General features: G+C 40.2%; 1 protein-coding gene across 7 annotated transcripts in view; it reads right to left on the minus strand.

Annotated features, from left to right (window-relative positions):
• The window catches only part of FYCO1 (FYVE and coiled-coil domain autophagy adaptor 1), a 133,298-nt gene that overhangs the window by 70,771 nt on the left and 43,216 nt on the right, over positions 1-19,311 (minus strand). For 6 of the 7 annotated variants that reach the window (XM_060685916.2, XM_060685918.2, XM_060685920.2 and 3 more), the window contains 3 exons: positions 18,725-18,818; positions 15,793-18,378; positions 14,562-14,654 (listed from right to left, as the gene is read on the minus strand). In XM_060685916.2, coding sequence (XP_060541899.1) covers positions 14,562-14,654; positions 15,793-18,378; positions 18,725-18,818 — 2,773 coding nt within the window. The remainder of the gene's footprint in view (positions 1-14,561; positions 14,655-15,792; positions 18,379-18,724; positions 18,819-19,311) is intronic. The other variant, XM_060685919.2, reaches the window with a different exon arrangement.

Genomic DNA, 19,311 nt, shown 5'->3' on the forward strand with positions numbered 1-19,311 from the left:
CTTCTAGAGAGGCTCCTAGAGAGGCTTCTAGAGACTCCTAGAGAGGTTCTGGAGGCTGGGGACAGCAAAAAATGTCACTTCCTGTCCCACTGAGAGTTGGGAAATGGGCTCTTTAAGCCTCCATAGGGCCTCCAAGGGAGTGGGAAAGGCTGTTTTCACCCTTCCAGATGCATAGAGAGGATCTGGAACCAGGTAAGAAAGAAAAATGGGCCTACCAGGCCATCATGTGCCAGGAGTGGGGGGGGGGGTTGCGTGCGCATGCGCGTGGGAACGTGCGCGCGCGACCCTCCCCTGCCCCCCCTCTCCTGCACGCGATGGCAAAAAGGTTAGCCATCACTGCACTAGAACATAGAAACAGTAATATTAAAACAAGTGCCATGCAGGTGCGAGAATTAAGGAGGTTGTACCAATTTTTGACATCCAAACTAATTAAGCACAATATTAACTTTAGATGGCTGATGCCGGAGGGTATTGTGCCACATGGTATTGTGGCAGGAAAAAAGATACAGAATAGACACTAGAGACAAAGCAGAGGAATTTTATAGCCAGAACTTTAGCAGTGAAGGAAAACTAGAAGAAACAGAAGTAAGAGTAGAAGGTGATATTAGAATACAAAATACAGAAATGAGAGAGCCATTAAATAGGGAGAAGGAAAATGGAAGAGGAAAGAGAAAGATGACAGCAACTACGATGAAAGCAGACCCAAAGAGATCATATCAACAAGAGCTACAAGACCTAAATATAAGTAGATACTTGCAAGAAGAAATATCGGCTATATCTTTAAATGTGAATGGATTAAATTCCCCCTCTAAAAGGAATTTTCTTTTTAGCAGACTCTATAAGATGAAATTGGATATAATAATTCTGCAAGAGGTAAATATAAAGAAACAGCATCAACATTTTTTAATTCAGCCCAAGTTAGGAAAGATGTTTGCAGCACTATCACATCAGAAGAAAGGGGGAGAAGCAATGTATTTTAAAGAGGGAATTCCGACAAGACAAATTTATGAGGACGATGAGAGTAGGATGTTGATAGTAGAAGCAATTTTGAACTATAAGAAAGTAGCTTTAGTGGGAATCTATGCCCCAAATGAAAAACAGAATCAATTTTACAAGAAATTATACATGATTATCGGAAAGATGGAATACGATAACATTTACATTTTAGGGATTTTAATACAATAGTAGATAAACATCTGGACTATAAAACCGATAAGATACGAAAAGGAACTAGGAAAACACTGTCCAATAACTTTTTCAAAATGGCAGAGGAAATGAATATTTCGGCTGGTGTTATAATTGGCCTTAATGTTTGTTGATGCGCAAAAGGCCTTCGATAACATCAAATGGGACTTTGTGTCAAATCAATTAAAACTAATGGAATTTGGGGAGAATTTCATAAATATGTTCAACGCAATCTACTCCACCCGAAAAGCCAAAGTAGTTGTTAATGGTGAAACGACACAGAGTTTCAAAATTCAGAAAGGAACTAGGCAGGGATGCCCATTATTACCGTTATTGTTCGTTCTATCCCTAGAAGTACTCACTAGAATTATCCGAAAAGTAAAAGGTCTGGAAATAAAAAAGGAAATCTTCAAAGTGCAAGCATTCGCTGATGACCTTGTGTTCATTCTAGAAGACCCTTTACAATCGGGTGAGAGGTTAATGGAAGTATTGGGCGAATATGGGGAAGTTGTAGGTTTGAGGGTAAACAAGGAAAAAACCAAAATTTTAGTCAAGAGTATGAGTAAAATGCAAGAAAAAGAATTAGCTGAGAAAATTAAAATACAGACAGTAAAGAAAATGAAATACATAGGTATCTATTTGATGTCAAGATGTGCTACACTAAAGGAGGACAATTACAATAAATTAGTGGATCAAATAAAGGTAGATTTGGATAGGTGGAAAAACCTGCAATTTTCCTTTATGGGGAGAATCGCGACAGTCAAAATGACTATATTGCCAAAGATATTCTTTCTATTTCAAACCATACCAATAAGATTGAAAAAGGATTTTTTTAGAAATTGAAATAAAATAATAACTAAATATATTTGGCAAGGGAAAAAACCCAGAATTAAATTGAAATTATTGCAAGACTCGAAAGAAAGAGGTGGATTTGGACTCCCTGACTGGGAAAAATACTACCAGGTGGCAGCACTCACATGGATCAGGGATTGGATTAATTTAAAAAACAGGAGGCTGCTAGTACTGGAAGGACATGATATGCAAACTGGGTGGCACACAATCCTCTGGGACAGGAAACATAAAACACACCAATACTTCCAGAAACACCTCATCAGAAGAGCTCTATTGGATATTTGGATTAAAACTCAGCAACAAAATTATATAGAAATTCCCAATTGGCTGTTGACTTTGGAGATGTTTGTACATCCAAATTTCATGAAATTAGGAAGAATGATTACGTATAAAGACATATTGAATGAAAAGGGAGAACTGAGGTCTAGATAGGACTTTCAAGAAGAAGGGATAGAACTAGAATGGTGGGCATATCTTCAGATTCAATCTCGATACGTGAGAGATAAAAATGAATGGGGAATAAGAACTGAACCGATAGAATTGGATGAAATCTTACAAGGGGCAGATGTGAAAATGATTAGGAAATTATATATTTACTGGATTACGACATGATAGAAGAGCAAGTGAAAGAGACCATGCTCACCTGGAGTAAGAATTTTGGGTATAGCTTAGATCTAGATAGCTGGCAAAAACTATGGGAGAGGAATAGAAAGCTTACCCTACCCACTGCATATAATGAAAATCAATACAAGATGTTTTACAGGTGGCATTACCCACCCACAAGACTGGCCAAGATGTGCAAAAATTGCTCACCGAAATGTTGGAAATGTAAAGCAACATTAGGCACCTATTATCATATGTGGTGGGGGTGCCCGAAAGCCAAGGACTTTTGGTGCCAAATAAAACAGTGGCTAGAAGAGATGTTAAACAAGACGATAGATATGACGCCAGAACTCTTCCTTCTAGATATAGTAAGGGATAATTACAAAAAAAAAGAAATATATCTTATGGTACACATACTAACAGCAGCGAGGTTGATATTCGCACAAAATACCAAGCCGCAGGAGATAGAGATAATTAACAAAATATTGACCTGTGCAGAAATGGAAAGGTTAACAATGGAGCTCAAAGATAAAGATGAATCGGAATTCTATGTAACCTGGAATACATTTTATAAATGGCTAGAGAAAAGGAGGAATGTAGGGATAGAGAATTAAAAACAGAGTGAAAGAAAGGGGAGAAAAATAAATAAAATAAAATTAAGAAATATTAGATAGGAATAAACTGGATTTGAATAGATACGAAGGGAATATGTATGTAACTGAAGTGTGATTGAATGTACAAAAAGTATATATGGAATATGCATGATATTATATTGTAATATACACGAAAGAAAAAGTGCTAGAAAAGTATGTACCAGACAAGTCGCACCAAGTCTAATGTTTTTAAATTGTATATTTAATAAAATTAATAATAATAATAAAAAAGCAATGGGTAGAAACTGATCAAGGAAAGAAGCAATTTAGAACTAAGGAGAAATTTCCTGACAGTTAGAACAATTAATAAGTGGAACAACTTGCCTGAAGAAGTTGTGAATGCCCCAACACTGGAAATTTTTAAGAAGATGTTGGAAGTGGTTTTTGTCTGAAGTGGTGTAGGGTTTCCTGCCTGGGCAGGGGGTCGGACTAGAAGACCTCCAAAGTCCCTTCTAACTCTGTTATTCTATTCTATTCTATTCTTATATAGGGGAATTAGACCTGTTCTCTGGTTGTGTTGCTTTTGTGCCATGCCCTGGGTCATCACATTTTGTTCCCGACCCAATTCCAACTTGCTCCTCCGTATCACGTTGGATAACAATGGATCAGCTCCGAGTAGACAATGTTCCGTTAGTCCAGCACGTGGCCCTCCTGACTGTGCAGGTTGCATAGATGCAAGCAGCCAGGTCACACCATAAATGCCTGGTAGGTATGCCAGGTAAGCTTAATGGCTTGCTGGCCCAATTTCCAGTGTTTTTTGGGCACTGCCAGCTTTACATGAGCCTGAGGACTTCTCCACTGACTGGGATAAGGTGGGGTTTTTGATCAGTCTTTTGCTGGGATCAGCAGCGTGTTGGGCAACGCCCCTGTTGACCCAGCCCAATCTGCTGTTGGATAATTATGCCGAGTTTAGCCATAAGCTAAGGGCCATATTTGAGGACCCTGCTAGGGCCCAAATGGCTAACAGGCGGTTGAGAGTTGCAGCAGGGACGTGGCTTGCTCGCTGACTATATCACTGACTTCCAGGTGGTCTGCCAGGATCTGCAATGGAACGAGGCAGCACTCATAGACCAGTTCCAGGAAGGTCTTTTGTTGGAGTTCCTGGATGAGTTGGCATGCACTGAATTCCCTCAAACACTGCAGGAGCTCATGCATCTGTGCCTCCACATAGATGCAAGGCTCCAGCAATGATGGGCGCAATGATGGATGGAGGCCGTGCCCGCACCCGTTAAGGCAGTGCTGCTGTTGGTACCGCCACCTGATGAGCCAATGCAATTGGGGTCTGCACGACCTCACCCAAGCCAAAAAGGATTGGTGCCACCATGAAGACCTTTGCCTGTATTGTGGTGGCCAAGGCCATATGGCAGCCAAGTGTCCTGCTAAGGCACCCAAAGCAGTGGCAGGAAACGGGCATGGCCCGGCCTGGAGGCCTTAGTAGGTCAGGCTCAAGGGGCAACGGGACAACCACCTCTGCCAGACAGCTTTTTTGAAGCACCTCATTCTAGCAGCGAGTGTATTTATTCCAGGTCAGGGAACGATGGAGATTCAGGCTCTGGTGGATTCGGGGGCCACAGCCAACTTCATCAACTCGGCAATTGCTGCACAGTGGTCCATCCCCCAGCAGCAGGTGTCACCACTTGTCTTGGTGGAAATGATTGACAGTTGGCCCCTTCATTCAGGCCCTGTGGTTGCTGCAACCAGACCCCTTCACATGTGCATTGGACCACATGTGGAAGAAGACGTGTTCTATGTTGCCACAGTGCCTCACTGCCCAGTGGTGCTGGGACTGGAGTGGTTACAGGCTCATGATCGGCAAATCGTCTGGGACAGTGCAGTTCCCCAGCAAGAAATGTGCCACCCATTGCCTGCATGCCTGCACAGAGAGTGTAGCTATGCTACCCGTGGAGTTGGTACCTACTACCTGTGGAGTTGGTAGATTATGCTGACGTGTTCAGGGAAAAGGAGGTGGATCAGTTGCCCCCGCATCGGTCGTATGACTGCCCGATTGATTTGGTGCCCAATGCCAAATGGCCAGAGGGTCGGATTTATTCCCTGTCAGAACCAGATTTGGCGGCGTTATGGGACTTTATAGAGAAGAATCTCTGGAAAGAGGTTTATCTGGCCTTCTATCTCTCTGTTGACTGCACTGGTGCTCTTTGTCAAGAAGTCAGTGGAGTTGCGCGTGTGCTGTGATTATCGCAAGTTGAGTGCGATCACAGTATGGAACTGGTACCTGCTTCCCCTCATCCCTGAACTGATCGAGCGGCTTCATCAGGCCAAGATCTTCACGAAGTTGGACCTGCGGGGGGCCTACAACCTGGTCCAAGTTTGTGCTGGCGATGAGTGGAAGACAACCTTCTGGATGCATTACGGTCACTTTGAATATGATGCTGTTCAGATTGACCAACGCATCCGGCATGTTCATGCATTTTATGCATGATGTCTTCTGGGACTTGCTAGATCAGTTCATGGTTGTCTACCTTGATGACATCCTGGTCTACTTATTATCCCCACAGGAACACTGGAAACTGTGCGGCTGGTGTTACAACGTTTGCGGGACAACCACCTATTTGCAAAGCGAGATAAATGCCAGTTCACACAATCCACAATCGACTTTCTGAGTCATCGTATCTTGTCTGCTGGAGAATGGACCAGGAGAAAGTTGAGTCATTGCAGGCGTGGAAACTTCTGCGGTGGGTCAAAGATGTGCATTGACTGTTGGGGTTTGTGAACTATTACTGCACATTTGTTCCCCATTTTGCTGTCTTGACTGCTCCCCTTTATAATCTGCTCAAGAAAGGGGAAATGTTCTGTTTGGGTGCTGAGGAGCAGGGAGCTTCAATGCCCTGAAGGCCATCTTCGCTTCTGAGCTTGTCCTCAAGCATACTGATCTGTTCCGGCTGTTTGTGGTGGAGAGGGACACATCAGATGTGGCCATTGGGGCGGTGCTCCTACAGGCCTATGCCCCTGCAGACACCTTATTCCCATGTGTTTATTATTCCCGAAAGCTGTCGACTCCAAAGCGCAATTATACTATATGGGACAAGGAGCTGTTGGTGGTTAAGGTCGCTTTCGAGACACGGAGGCACCATCTGGAGGGGGCCCGCCACTAGGTTGAGGTTCGGATGGACCATTGCAACCTGGAACATTTATGGACGGCCCGGACACTGAACCAGTGCCAGGTGCAATGGTCGCTATTTTTTGCCCAATTTGACTTTCGAGTCACTATGTTCTGAGCAGGCGGAATCAGCGTGCTGATGCGCTGTCCCGGAAGCCTGAGTATACCCAAAGAGAGGACAAAATCCCACATCAAACTGTGATTCCATTGAGTCGGTTCATGGCACTGAGGAGCCCATGGACCTCTGGGTTAGGATTTGGGAGACACAGCAGCAGGATCCATTTGTGCCAGCTCATAGTCAAGAGTTAAATGGTAACAGAAGACCCCTTGGGTGTATACAGAGGTCTTGTTGCGGTTCCGTGACTGCATCTACGTGCCTGGAGGACCCCTTTGTGGCCTCATTCTGCGGCAGTGTCATGATAGCCCGGCAGTGGGTCACTTTGGAGTCTTCAAAATGTTGCACCTTGTCTCCAGGAAGTTTCAGTGGCCGCGACTCCGGCATGATGTGTCGGGATATGTGGTGTCATGCGGATTCTGTAGACAGGCCAAGTACACTACCGGTGCATCTCCTGGTCTCTTGCAGCTGCTACCCACACCAAAAAGACCCTGGGGACTGGTCTCATTGGACTTCATAACTGAATTGCCCCCATCGAAGGGCGCCACAACCATCTTGGTGGTGGTGGACATGCTCATCAAGATGGCTCATTTCATTCCGTGTACGGGTCTTCCTACCGCACAGGCGATGGCCCAGTTATTCATTGCCCATGTGTTTCGGCTGCATGGGTTTCCAGACTGAGTAGTGTTGGACCGGGGGGTGCTTTTGGCAGACCCCACTCACAGAATTGCAGGTACAGGCATGTCTGTTGTCTGCCCATCACCCCAAAACTGACGGGGGCACAGAGAGAATGACTGCCATTTTGGAACGGTAACTCCACTGTTTCAGCAACACTCAACAGGACAATTGGGTGGAGGGCTGGCTGTGGCGAAGTTTGCCTACAACAATTCTCAGCATGCATTCACCTGCATGTCCCTGTTCTTCACCAGTTACAGCTTCCATTCACGGCTCTTCTCGTTGGCTCCGTCTGACTCCCTGATTCCGGCTGTGGATACGTTCCTCCAAGAGCTGAAAGCCATGCACCAAGTGGTTCGGACCCAGCTGCAGAAAGTCAAGGAAAACCAATACTCATTTTACTCAAATAGACATATGTCTTGGTCAAGAATAGATATAATATAGATGTCAGCAGAATTAAAATCTAATATACAAGAAATAAATATAAAAACAAGTAATTGGGTGGATCACAATCCGATAAAAGTTATATGGAAGGAACAAAAAAAAAATTAAGATGGACTTTGAATCAATCAATACTAAAAGAAAAGGAATTTATTCAATTTATGGAAAGAGAACTGGACTTTTTCTTTAAAGAGAACAGAAAAGAAGAAACGTCATTACAACATGTATGGGACACAGCTAAGGCATATATTAGACGATTAACTATAACATATATGGGAAAGAAAAACAAAAAGAAGAGACAAAATCAAAAGATACTAGAAGAAGAATATAAGAGACTAGAGATAGAACTACAAAAAGATCCACAAAATAAGAATATAAAAAACCAAATGGAATAATGAAACATTAGCTGAATCTAATAGATAAAGAAGAACTAGCACAAAAAATTAAAAGTGCTAAACAAAATTTATCTGAAAATGCAAACAAACCTGGAAGATGGCTGGCATATAAATTGGAAAAGGAGAAAGAAAAGACATTGATACACTAACTAATGGATGATGAAGGAACTCTTCACCATCAAAATGACGATAAAAAGAAAGTGATTCAAAATTACTATGAAAAACTATATGATCAAGACAGTCAACCTCAGAAGATAAATTAAAACAATATTTAGAAAAAGCGGAGCTACCTAAAATACCTGAAATGTGAAACAATGCTAGATGAACATATATCAATGATGGAATTAACAGAAGCGATCAAGAAGCAAAAGAATGGCAAACACCAGGTCCGAATGGATTACCAGCAGAACTATATAAAGGTTTACAAAATATTTTAAGTATTCCAATGTTGGAAGTATTCAAAGAACTTTTGTTAGAAGCGAAAGAACCAAATTCATGGATGGAAGCATATATTACTCTAATACCGAAAGACGATGCTGACCTACAATGGATAAAAAACTATAGACCGATATTTTTACTGAATGCTGATTATAAATATTTGCTTCAATAATTGCAAAAAGACTAAAAAGATTTTTAAATCAATTTGTTATGACCTAGGCTCCCTTAAAAAGCAGGAAGCAGGAATTGGTCCCAGGAAAACCTCTTTTATTTACACGACTTTGAATTACTTTCATTCACGGTTAGCAAGCTTTGTCCAAACAGTTTTTCAAAGGAATATTTATCAACACACTTATTTCATTTGGCAAGCTGCCACATAACTTGTTTCCAAACACAGAATAAGGCAAAACCTGCCACAGAGTCTCTTAGAGTTACGAACAGAGCTTTCCACTCTTGAAACTACCCCATGAATGAATTGTTTCCTGCAAAAGCCCCCTCCCCATTCGTTCCTCTTTTGTTTCCTATGGGAGGGACCAATCATCACCAAGGTGTGGCTTTACTCCCAAGTCGACCCTATTTTCTGAGTTGTTCTTGTCTTCTGGCAGTTCTGCGCATGAGCACATTGGGAAAGGGCTCCAGCTGCTCCTCCACCCCACTGCTGTCTATCTCCCTTTCTGCCTCCGATGCAGAGCCCTCGTCTGAGCTTTCCCCAGGTTCCAGGACTGGCCCATGTTCCTCCCCAACCTCCTCACTGTCTGACTCTGCTGCCAGCTCTGCTGGCTGTCAGCGGGCCACAACACAATTTATACATCCAGATCAAAATGGTTTTTTTATCTAAGAGACAAATTCAAGACAATATGAGAATAATTTTAAATACATTGGAATACTATGAAGCGCATCCAGAGAAGCAAATGGCGCTGATGTTCCTAGACCAGTGATGGTTAATATTTTTGGTGTTGAGTGCCCAAAGCGCGCACCTGCGAATGCACACGTTTGTGCCCCAATCCCCAAAATGGATGTGAGCGTCCCCCGTGCGTGCACCCTGGTCCTGCACATGCATGCGTATTCCTTGCACATGCAGGGGGCCCCGGTGCATGCATCCCACCTCTGTTTTGGCTTCCAGGTTGGTTCTTCTGCATTTCTGCCTCCCGTACCTTCCCCAATTTCTTCAGTTTCTTACTCCCAGTGCGCGCTAGCTTTCTCCTGCATTTTTGCCTCCTGTGCCTTATCCGATCTCCTCAGTTTCTCCTTCCCAGTGCGTGCTAGCTTTCTCCTGCGTTTCTGCCTCCTGTGCCTTACCCGATCTCCTCAGTTTCTTCCCCCAGTGCGCACTAGCTTTCTCCTGCATTTTTGCCGCCCATGCCTTCCCCAATCTCTGCAGTTTCTCCCCCCAGCATGCCCTAGCTTTCTCCTGCATTTCTGCCATAGAGAGGCACCTGCGAAGGGTGGAACCTGCGGAGATTGGGGAAGGCACGGGTGTCAGAAATGGAGGAGAAAGGTAGGGCGTGCTGGGGTGAGAAACTGCGAAGATCGGGGAAGGCTTCGCCCCCGCGCATGCGCAGCAGAGACCCAAAGACCAGCTGGCCGGCGGTAGGCACACAAGCATTCATGGTGGAGCTGGGCTGGGGCGATGGCTGGGTGCCTGGAGAGAGAGCTCTGCGTGCCACCTTGGCACACGTGCCATAGGTTCGCCATTACAGTTCTAGACAACACAGAAAACATTTGATGTGAACTGACAATTCATGCTAGCACAACTAAAAGATATGGACTTTGGGGAGAGATTTATTAATATGATTAAGGCGATATATTATAAACAAACTGCAAAGGTGATGGTAAATGGAGATATGACTGAGAAGGCTAGTATTAATAAAGGTACAAGACAAGGATGCCCCTTCTCTCCCCTATTATTTGTATTGACGTTGGAAGTATTAAATAGAAATATTAGACAAGATATAAGAGATAAAAGGCATGCAAATAAAAAAGGAAAAGTATAAACTACAGGCGTTTGCAGATGATTTAGTTTTATTTTGGAAGATCCACAAGAAACAGGGCCTAAACTAATAAAAAAATAGAAAAATATGGTGAAATGGCAAAGAGAAAACTAAGATTTTAGTGAAAAACTTTACAGATAAACAGATAAAAGTGTTAATGAAGAGAATAGATATTCAGATTACTAAGAAAGTAAAATATTTAGGGATTCAGCTGACAGCAAGATGTGTAACGATTAAGGAAGATAATTATTACAAACTGTTGCAACAAATTAAAATAGATCTGGAAAAATGGAAAACTCTGCAATTATCATTGATAGGAAGAATAGTTAGAATTAAAATGAATATATTGCCAAGATTATTGTAATTATTTCAAACAATTCCAATAAAATTGGAAAAAAATACTTTTGAGGAATTTAACAAAACAATATTAAAATATATATGGCAAGGGAAATAAGCAAGAATTATCTTTAAAATGTTGCAGGATTCAAGAAGTAGAGAAGGTTTTGGATTACCAAATTGGGAATTGTATTACCAGCCGCAATATTAACATAGATGAAAGAATGGATTGTATTGAGGCATACAAGATTATTTACTTTGGAGGAACATGACTTGGTTGGCATGCTTTCTTGTGGTATGGGAAAAATTAAATACATGGTTACTTTCAAAGACATTACATAAGAAATGCATTAATGTTAGTATGAGAAAAAATTAGAGAGCAACATGATTTGAGCATACCAATTTGGTTTTCATTTAAGCCAAATGTTATTAACATGGGAAATGTCATTAGATACAAAAATATTTTGAATAAAAAAGGGGAACTCAAAACTAAACAAAAACTGAGTGATCAAGGGATCAATATGGCATGTATTCACAAATGCAGATACATTCTAGATATGAGAAAGATGCTAAATTATATGGTTTTTATAAAGAATTAACAGAATTAGATAAGATATTAACAGGGACAGAAGAAAAATTGATAAAGAAATTGTACAGCTACTTATTGGGCATAAAACTGGAAGATGAACAAGTGAAGGAGACAATGATAGCAAGGGCAAAAATTTTTGGTCATACAACAGAATTAGATAAATGGCAGAAATTGTGGGACAGGAACTACAAATTATAAGATGTTTTATAGATGGCACTTTGCACCGGCAAGGTTGGCAAAGATGTTCAAAGATAAGTCAGCCAAATGTTGGAAATGCCACCAGATACCTGGGTCCTAGTATCAGATGTGGTGGACTTGTGTAGAAGCAAAAAAATACTGGACAAAAACACATATAGTACATGGTGGAAAAGATGATAAAGCAGCACACTGATTTAAAACCAGAAATATTTTTGGGGGGATTTTACCTGAAACTTATAGTAAAGAGAACACATATTTAATTATCCATGTATTAATTGCAGCTAGAATTTTATTTGTACAAAATTGGAAAAGTGAAGAGATCCCTACTGATGAGAATGTGATTAGGAAAATATTAGAATATGCAGAAATGAACAGATTAATGCTTGCAATTAAGGAGAAAGAACAAACTGAATATTATATGATATGGGAATTATTTTATTGATGGTTAGAGAATAAAAATGGAAGTTGGAAATAAAAGGAGATTGGAGAAGAATAGAAAATATGTTAAAATAGAGATGTAAACAATATGATTGTTATTATTATGACTATTAGGATTATTATGCTTAATATTATATTCTTATTAGAAGATATGTTAAGAGGGAAAAATGAACAGGTTTACTATGTTCAATACTACAATTGTAAGATCAGGTAATTAATATCAATGTAATGAATGCTGTTGTAGATCTTGGTTATTGCACAGAGATGTTTGTACCCAGACGACAAACTGTTTAAGGGAAGATGGAATGTTTATATTATAAAAATTAAAAAATATATTAATAAGAGAAAGCCAAGGAGGACTACAAATGCTTCGCAGACAGGCATCGTCGAGACATCCCAGCGTTAGATGTGGGAGATTGGGTTTGGCTTTCCACACGATACCTGCCGACTGTGCGGCCATCGAAAAAACTTGATCACCACTACTTGGGCCCATTTCCGGTCAAAGCGGTGGTCAATCCTGTGGCTTTTCGCCTATCCCTGCCATGGACCATGTGGATTCATCGGTCTTCCAGAGGTCGTTGCTAGTACCAGTATTGGCCAACAGTCCGCATTGGCCAGCTCCATCGCCACCGGACTGGTAGCCCCTCAGGAAGAGGTGGAGTACGAAGTGGACAGCATTCGAGATTCCTGCTGGTTGCAGGGCCGGTTTCAGTACTTTGTGGCGTGTAAAGGTTATGGACCAGAGGACTTCACCTGGGTTGATGCCGCAGATATCCACACCTGTCTGGTCAGGGACTTCCACACCCGGTTCCTGCAATGATCCAGTCCACATGGTCCCAGGGGAGGGGCCCCTGCGGGGGAGGGATAATGTCATGCCCCAATCAGAGTCTGAATCTGCAGAGGAAGGTGAGCTGGAAGAAGAACTGACAGAGATGGAGAGGCCGGCTCCGTTGTCCTTGGAGGAAACTGGGGAAGGGCAGAGTTAGTCCAGGCAAGGCTTTTTTGAATTACCGTGTTTCCCCGAAAATAAGACCCTGTCTTATATTTTTTTTGAACCCTGAAATAAGCGCTCGGCCTTATTGCCATGCGCTCAAAAAGCCTGATTGGGCTTATTATCAGGAGATGTCTTATTTTGGGGGAAACAGGGTAGTAAGGCCTGCAGACAGGGAGAGCTCAGGAGAAGAGCAAGGACTACTTTTCCTGATCTGAGAGCAAGGAGGGAAGAGAGATGGCAAGATCAATGCAGATTGAGGAGCATTTGTCAGGACAAGCATTAAATCTGTGGAGTCTCGTGTGCACTTGCCAAAGCCCGGAGATTGCTGTACTCTGTCTTGTGGGGCTTGCCAGTTTGCCTGCTTTGCTGATCTTCTTGTTCTGGTTACTGTTTAGCTAACCTGATTTATTGGACTGCTGGCCCTGGTTAATGTTTGGGCTAACCTGGCTTATTGGATTGCTGGAGTCCATCCTCAGGAAAGTTCTCTGTGTGCTTTGGGATGTTCTGTATATAGTATTTACAGTATATGGTGCCTGTTGTGTGTAGCTTTTTAGATGTAGACTGGGGAGTTGATGGCTGGCTATTAAGTAGTTGGCTGTTATAATTTATATTTTTTCTGTTTTTCTTTCCTTTAGTGTTTTCTTTGTGTTAAAGAAATAAAAAACTTCTTTTCTATATTGTTTAAAAATGGTGGCCACAATCTCAATCTAAACATTCTCAGTTTAATAAATACCCATGGAAGTGTACAGATTCTAGGAGCTACATGCATAGGCACAATTGAACTATGCGCTGGAGAATTTTGCATCCTTGTCTCTCTAGCTTTCCAAAGTTTTGGTCTCATTATGGCCAGAAAACAGGAAATCAGTTAAAATTTAGAATTAGTTTATACTATGATGTGTTCTCTTAAGTAATGTACAAGATTGATGCAATTTACAAAGCATTTACAGAGAGACTTTAGGAAAATCATAAAAATACATAGTATAAAGTATTGTACATTTCCTGACAATAATCATGTTCTAGCTGCCACACCAAAATTTCAAAATCAGATTTAGCTTGTTTGCTTTTAAACCCTGGAATATAATTTCCATTTACTACTTAATCAAAAATGTAGGGGGAAGAGAACACAATGAAACTAATTTAGCAGACTAGATGTTTGTTAAAGGGTAAATTATATTATTTACACAATTTATAACATTTGAGTATTGACATAAATGACAGAGATGATGCAAAATTAATGTAAACTGAACTGCCTTATCCAGACTATGTTGGATGCACTATCCATAATTTGGGGGTAGATGTCCAGACAAAAATCAGATCCATTTGTATCCTCAGTTTGCTTAATGGGAGAGAGGTGTTTGATCAAGATTTCATTGTGCTAGTAGAGAGTGTACCTGCTGGATGTCCAACATGCTTAAAACATCAATAATTAGTTCAGTTGAAATGGTTCTGTGAGTTTAGTTAAATATCAACTGAATATTAATATTAAATATTAATATAATTAATTAAATTAATGATTTAATTAATTAAATAAAGTTTTAACCTGCGTTTCCTTGAGTGCCTCTTCTGCAGCATTTGCTTGTAGGTTCTGTTCTGCAAGTTCTTCCTTTAATTTTTCACATTCTTCACTGAGAGCCTACAAAGGTAAAATTTAAAACCGGAACCAATGAAAATGATCTTTTTCAAAGATTATGCAGTTTTCTGTTGATTTCAGGAACCAATTAGGGATGGGCTTGTAAATTGTCATCATTACAAGTGCAACAAACAAAAGCTTCTATAATGAGATTTACAGTACAGGCAGTCCTTGCTTAGTTACCACAATTGGGATTGGTTAGTAACCACCATTGACCTTCACTAAGTACCACAATCACTAAGTTGAAAAATCCTATGACCATGGTGGGTTTATGTTGTCATTTATGAGTTAATGCTTAAACAAAACATCATGTGATCATGCTTGTGATTTTGCTTCCATGTTCTCTATTAACTCTGCCTGGTCACTAACAAAGCAGTTGGAAAACAAAGACTACCTATAGTGCCATATTTAGTCAGGGAAATCACAGTCATATTAGCAAATGAAACCTGAGGATCAAAAATATCAGTGTTATCATTTGGACCATCTATCAGCTCACATAGGGTCAGAATCCACATGTCAGCACCAATTCCTCTGTCTCCTATAGTTATTTTTCCCCCCACCTCTGGGCTTGCTCAAGTTTCACCATTAAGGGGATAGGTAAAAGGCTGTGTGCATGGGTCAAAAGCTTGTGTATATCCTCTCCTATCAGGTCAAGAGATAATAAACCAAATCAGGTTCTCTCTCTAGTTCCAAGTCTTTCTATATACATAATACTTCAGACTGAAGTATACCAAGGATTGGTATGCAAACTTCCTGAAGTATTCCTGGGAAAGGTATTGCAGGATCTATTTCCCCCTAGAACACTGCCATACTTACAGTTGAGTATTATTATGCTGTCAAGTTGGGGTAGAACAGACGATGGGAACTGAATTTTATCCAAAGGCTAAATTAATTCTCCTGACAACATTCAGTGGACTAGATGATATAAAGAGGAAATCTTTCCTCCTGAAATAATTATCTTTTCTTTTGATCAAGTGACTTCCAATCTTCATTTAACTGGAAGAAACTGGTACTTTTTCTTTGGGTACTAAGGCTGCAGAAGAATCAGCCGTTGCAATTGGTACACTTGTAAGAACAGCTCTGTGTTCAAATGAACATAAAATTGCAACTTTATCTGATCAGAAAAGGAACCAAAATTTACCTTAAATTTTGTCTGATAGTTTAGAATTTCTGTGCTCAGCTGAAATTTGATAGTAGCTACCTCTTCTTTACTGGTTTCCTGCAAACTTTTTGTTTGTTTCTCTGTCAATTCCAGCTGAGTTTGCAGGTCAGGTATAATGGCAGCACAAACATTTGAATCTTCCAATTTCTCTTTCTCTTTACTGAATCTTGTCAGCTCAAGTTGCACCTTCTCTTGTTCTTTGATTGATATTTCTTTGGTAGTTCTGAGCACTGTGACTTGGGCGATCTTCTCTTCCATTTCTGTCTTTTCAGATGTCAGAGAGCAAATCTGAATACCCAGCTCAGCCATGTCCATGTTGGTTCTTTGGAGAAGGTCCTTGATTTCCATGTTTTCCATATTAACAACTTCCAAATCATTCCTGACTGTGGACAATTCATTTGTCAGGCACATCACATTCTTTTCCAGTTCAGCTTTCTGTTGGGCTACTTTTTTCCATTCATTTTTCTGCATTTCCTCTTCTTCTTTACATTGAAGTAATTGCTGTATATGGTTTCTGTTCAATATTTCATTTTGCTCTTTCAGCTGCTGAGACAATAATTTTTGCTCACTTAGAACAGATTCTGTGACATCCAATTTGCCCTGAAGCTTTTGTTTCTCTGCAGCTGTCTGCTGAAGCTTGGCTTGAAATTCTATAATTTCTTCCTGGAGTCTAGATATCTCTACCCAACTGATATTCAGCTGTTCCTCAGAAACAGCCAGTTTTAATGTCAAATCTTTAGCTTCTTTCTTTTGATAAGATACCAATTCCAATTGGGCTTTCTCTACAGAAATCTTTTCAGAAGTAAGAGATTCAATTATTTTTGCTTGATGAAGGCAATTTTTCTCAAGAGTTTCAATTTTAATTCTATATCCCTCAGCCTGTTCTTGAAGTTGACTGCATTGGCTCTCCAGGCCTTCTAATAGCTCCATTTTTTCTGTGAGCTGTAACTTCAGAGATTCTTCATTCTGCCTTGAAGAAGACAGATACTTTTCCATTTGCAGATTATGTTCTTTGGCATTCTGGAGCTCTGCTTGGACTACACTTAAGAATTCTGCAATCCTATTTTCATTTTGTTTCAATTCTTGGTAATCAGCTTCCAGAGCTTTCAGTTTTTCATCAAAAAGCTGACTATGTCTTATAGCATTTTGCAAGTTTTCATCCAACAGCTTGTTCTTTTTTGGAAGTGATTTCTCTTTTTCATCCACAGATACCATGGCATCTATCTGACTCTGGAGCTGTTTCTCAGAGGCTCTTAATTGAGCAACTTCTCCTTCTAAAAATGATTTAGACACATCTAACTCTCTGCATTTTTCTTCCAATTTCTGATAGGTTTGCTGCTGTTTTGTATTCTGTGATTTGAGGTTTTTATTTTCTTCAGAGGAATTTTTCAATGAGGAGCATTGTTTTGTGATCTGGTGTTTCATTTCCAATACTTTTGTCTTGAGTTGGTCTCTTTCCACAGCAACTTCCTGTTTTTGCTCTTCTAAACTTTTCACCATGTCACTGAGTTTTGCCAATTGCACTTCCAGCAATTCAAGATGCTCCATTAAGTTTTTTATTTCTTGTCCCATTGTTGTTTTTGTATGACTTAGTAGCCTCTCAGATTCTGCCTTTTCTTTTTTTTCTTCCTGAAGCTTTTGCTCTAATGATTTTACATAATCCAGTATATCTGCCAGCTGGATTTGAAAATCAGCTATCGTTTTGTCTTTCACTGCTAGCTCATTCTTAAATTCAGCCCTTTCAGTAGTCATGGCTTCCAGATTAACAAGCAATTTTTCAGATTCTTCCTTAGTGCTAATGGTAAGGCATTTCAGTTTCAATTCAAATTCTTTCTGTTTCTCTTCTTTCACATGGAGTTCCTCTTCCATAATTTTAAAATGAGAAAGAAGTTCACTATGCAGTTTCTGAGCATCAGCCTTTTCCTCTTCTGCCCAACAAAGCTTTTTTAATAACTCCTCAATCTTTAGTATTGACTCATATTGGCTGATGGCCTGGTGACTTTTTTCATCCATAAGACTATTTGCTTTTGTTGCAAGCTCCTCAGTTTTTTTCTCTGCTGACTTTAGTTTAGCAGTAAGATCATCAATCAAGAGATCTTTCCTGGCCAACCAGATTTCCATGGTCTTTAGCTCTTGATTCAAAAGAAGGATTTTGGGATCAGGAGCATTTTTCAAGGACTCCAGGTCGTCAAGTTTTGCAGAGCATTCTTTCTGCTTCTCAGTTGCATTCAGTTCTAGTGTCTCTAAACATTTCTGGAACTCCTGAATGGTGCCCTGAGTATAATGGGAAATCTGTTTTTCTAACTCCCCTAGCATTTTTCTTAGCCTGTCATTCTCTTCTGACATATCACTGTTCTTCTCTCTTTCCATTTGCAGTTGCTGCTTCTGAAGGCCAATAGTGGCCTGAAACTCTTGCTTTTCTTTTTCCAGATGCTGGATTCGATTCTGTAGTTCCTTCTGCTGCAGTTCTGCCTGGTCAAGATCCATGTGCAAATCATCTAGACTTTCAAGAGATTCAGTATTTAAAAAGCTATTCTCATTTGGGCTAGAAAGGTTGTCTGGAGCCTAAAAGGAGAGAAAACATCTGAGTTAGCAAGAAAGCTGTTTATAAAAGGTTTTTCAGTGCCTGGATAATCCTTATAATAGTCTGGTAAAGCAGACCAGCAGATTTTAAAAATATTATTACACAAAGCTAAAGTACAAATGAGGAACACACATGAATTCTGATAATAGGGCAACCATCTAAAATAAAAGGATATTGGTTCTATGATAAATATTTTTAAAAACAGCCCAGAAGTGAGAAAAGGTGATGAATCACCACAGCGAGGCTATTCATCAGAGAAGCTTTCAGAGAGATAATAGCATTACTGCTTCCCTCATAGTTTATACATTTATTGGCCAATACAATTACCTGCACCGAACTGCTCACCAAACTGCTCATGCTTGAACTGCGGCTTGGAGGCTTCCATAGGTAAGCTGAGGAGCCAAGCAAGCACAACATTTTCCTAAACATGGAAGAAGGATTGTTTTAAGAAAAATATGTTTTCAAGAATTTTATCTCAGCGAAATACTAAAAAGGGCAAGAGATGATGGTTAAATATAGAATATTTCTTAATATGGTAATTGCTTCATGGACTAGAAAATAGAGGTAGAAGGTAGAAATTGGGAAAATAGTATTATATATATTGAGACATAATAGAATATAATTACTATGTATACATAAATGTTAGAAGTTGAAATATTATTATGTATACCCAAATAGTATTATTATTGTTATTAGTATTGTGTAATGTATAATATACATCAACCCAGACAATTCACTGTTCACTAAGCACTTATGGATGTTAAAGAAAAAACTATAAACAAAATTATATATAAAAAAGAATTTTATCTCAGCAACTATCCACCTGCATCTAAACTGGTATATTTTTGCTTATCTTCAGTTTTGGAACAAATAAATAAGACCAAGAGAGGTGATCTAGAATTCCTGTGAGCATC

Source organism: Pantherophis guttatus, chromosome 4 (genome assembly GCF_059756535.1).
Source record: "Pantherophis guttatus breed Tessera chromosome 4, ASM5975653v1, whole genome shotgun sequence".
In the NCBI taxonomy this organism is placed as follows: Eukaryota; Metazoa; Chordata; class Lepidosauria; order Squamata; family Colubridae; genus Pantherophis; species Pantherophis guttatus.